This window comes from Condylura cristata, unplaced genomic scaffold (genome assembly GCF_000260355.1).
Source record: "Condylura cristata isolate star-nosed mole 26May11 unplaced genomic scaffold, ConCri1.0 scaffold00062, whole genome shotgun sequence".
Lineage (NCBI taxonomy): Eukaryota > Metazoa > Chordata > Mammalia > Eulipotyphla > Talpidae > Condylura > Condylura cristata.
In genome coordinates, this window is record NW_004567163.1 from 459,017 (window position 1) to 461,583 (window position 2,567).

The following is a 2,567-nucleotide window of genomic DNA, read 5'->3' on the forward strand; positions in this document are numbered from 1 at the left end:
GCGCCATGGCCTGGCTGCTGCGCGCGTCCTGCCTCCTCCCGCTGCTGCTGGCCGGGCTCGTGCCGCCCGGCCGGGGCCAGGAGAAGTCCAAGGTGAGTGGCCGCAGGCGCCTCCCTGGTGGGGCACCGCCCTGGTGGCCCACCCCGCCGAGACCTGGCCCCGGCATCTTTGGGGGACCTGGGCTACAAGGGTGCACTGGAACGGGGTGGCCCCCGTCCCCCGTGGCCGCCGGCGGGGCCCTGGGGCCCGAGGGCTGGCGCCCACCTGCGGCCCGGCGCCAGCGCCAGGTGGCAGCCGAGGCCCGGGAGACCGGCCGCAGGGGCAGTGTGGTCGCTCCCGAAGTTCTAGAATGCTCTGGTACCAAGAACGGCAGAGGCGGCCTGGGCCGAGGCAAGAGGCAGGGGGAGCTGTGCACCCGGTGCGCCGAGGCCCCACGAGACCCCCGCCCCGCTGGGCCTCGGTCCCCCCCACACGCAGGAGTGAGGGCCAGGGCGCGCTCGGGGTCCACCCGCTCTCCCTGGGGCGGCCGCCCAGAGACGAGCCACCCCTGGCGGGAGACTGGGTCACGCAGGGCTCCCCGACTCAGGCCGCCCCAGCAGGTGCGACCGCGGCTGGAGGGCACCGGGCCGGGAGCCAGGTGCACGGTGGCAGGTGGCCCGCCCCGGGGGGCCGCCCGTACCCGGAGAGGCTGCGGCTCCCCAGCGAAACCTGGGTCTTTAGTCTGAGGCCTCTGGGGTCCTCACTGCCCCCGGGGCCGTGGCCAGGCCCCGAGCCCCGCCTGCCTGAAGCCTGGGCCCAGCCACCGCAGGCTCGCTGGCTACCGACCAGCTGGGAGTGCCCGGGGCAGGAGGGGGTGTGTGACTCGGGGTGACGTGGGGCCCCCCCAGCAGGGCCAGCCAGACCCGTGGCAGGGAGGGCATGTGTGTGGGCGTCACCGGGTTCTGGGGCGACCCCCGGTTCACCCAGCTCTGGGGCCCCTGAGAGGCAGGGGTTGGGGGGGTGAGGACAGGCTGGAGCAAAGGTGGCCGCCTGGGAGAAGGGCCAGGGACAAAGCCGGTCTCCCGCCACCCTCCGCCCGGCCCAGCGCCTGCCCTGCCCTGGCCCTGCACAGACACCTCTGCGTGCACTGTCCGCTGACTGCTTGGGAGCCTAGTAACCGCTGGACTCTAGGTGACCGGATCCGTGGCACGGAGTCATGGAGCCCAGGCTGGTCGCCAGGTGATGTGCCCTGGGCAGCTCTGAACGTGACCCCTGCACCGTGACGGAGTCCTTTCACCAGAAAGGAGAAGTTCCCAGCCCAACAAAGCAGGGCCGGGGGGTGCTCCCTTCAACGTGGGGACCACCCGCTGACCCCGACTCCACGGCCCCACCGCACGGGCCCCAGGGGAAGCGTCCATCCCCCCTTCCTACCGGCCTGGCAGCAGGGACTTGGCATCCTGCAGCCTCCCCGGGTCCTGCCTGGCGGGGTCCTTCCAGGAGCCACGGGGTGTTAGTCCTCTAGCACTCAGCCCTGGGGCCAGGAGCTCCCAACTGCGGGCAGTCCTAATGCAGAGGGCCTTGCCCAGGCCACATAGCCTGCTGACCCCTCCCCAGCGGGAGGCCGGGTCCACCCCACCCCCGCAACTTCTGCTGTACCCAGCGGACAGTGTGGACACCCTCTGGGCCTTCTCTCCACTTCCCAGCATCTGTTTTCCGGAAGGGGGTGGGGGAGGGTGCAGGGAGGTCAGTGGACAGTGTGGGGCCTCCAGGTCAGCTGGCCGTGTTTGGCTCCTGTTGTGCGTGGTGTTTGCCTCTGGAGGTGGAACTGACCTGCGGCCACGGAGGCCCAGGGCTGGAGAATGGCCAGCGCAGGCCCTAGGCACCCACTGGACACAGGGGCACCAGGCTCCGGTCCATGCCGAGGGGAGTGAGGCCGAGCAGGCACATGGGGGTCCTGCAGCAGCTCCAGACAGAAGCCTCCCACCAGCCCAGGTGACCCCCACTGGCCCCTGGCCAGTCCGGTCCCTGCATGGCCAGGACTCACCCCCAGAAGGGGGACCCCCTCCTCCCAGTGGAGGACCCCCCACCAGCGCCCCACCATCAGGAGTTTGGCTGGTCACAGCCCCTCCCCCCCCCCCCCAGGGGCCTCCCCCAGCCCCCGCCCCGACTCCAGCCACTGCAGCAGCTCCAGCCCCCCAGCTCTGCAGGAGTGGCTCCCCGTCCTCCCGGGTCTCCCCTCACAGGCCTCCCTGCCCCGCCTCCAGCCAGGGGCCGCCCCCTGAGCCGGCTCAGGCCTGGCTCCCCCCAGCTGGCCCCTGCTGTGAGGCAGGGGACAACCGGCCCCCCTGGGGAGCGCTGGGCCAGGGGCCCCTGACCAGCCTGCCTTGCAGAGGGACTGCTACCCCAACGTGAACGGCACCATCTACGAGTTCGGGGCGCTCACCATCGGCGGGGACGAGTACATCCCCTTCAAGCAGTACGCCGGCAAGTATGTGCTGTTCGTCAACGTGGCCAGCTACTGAGGCCTGACCGGGCAGTACGTCGGTAAGTGGCCACGGCCCCGGGCCCCGCCACACCCCACTGCCCCG

At 72.0% G+C, this 2,567-nt stretch overlaps 1 protein-coding gene across 1 annotated transcript in view; it reads left to right on the plus strand.

Moving 5' to 3' along the window:
- Positions 1 to 5: 5 nt before the first annotated feature.
- The window catches only part of LOC101631469 (glutathione peroxidase 3-like), a 5,177-nt gene continuing 2,615 nt past the window's right edge, over positions 6 to 2,567 (plus strand). Inside the window, exons 1-2 of the mRNA XM_004695395.2 lie at positions 6 to 92; positions 2,370 to 2,523. Of these exons, the coding sequence (XP_004695452.2) occupies positions 6 to 92; positions 2,370 to 2,523 (241 nt within the window). The remainder of the gene's footprint in view (positions 93 to 2,369; positions 2,524 to 2,567) is intronic.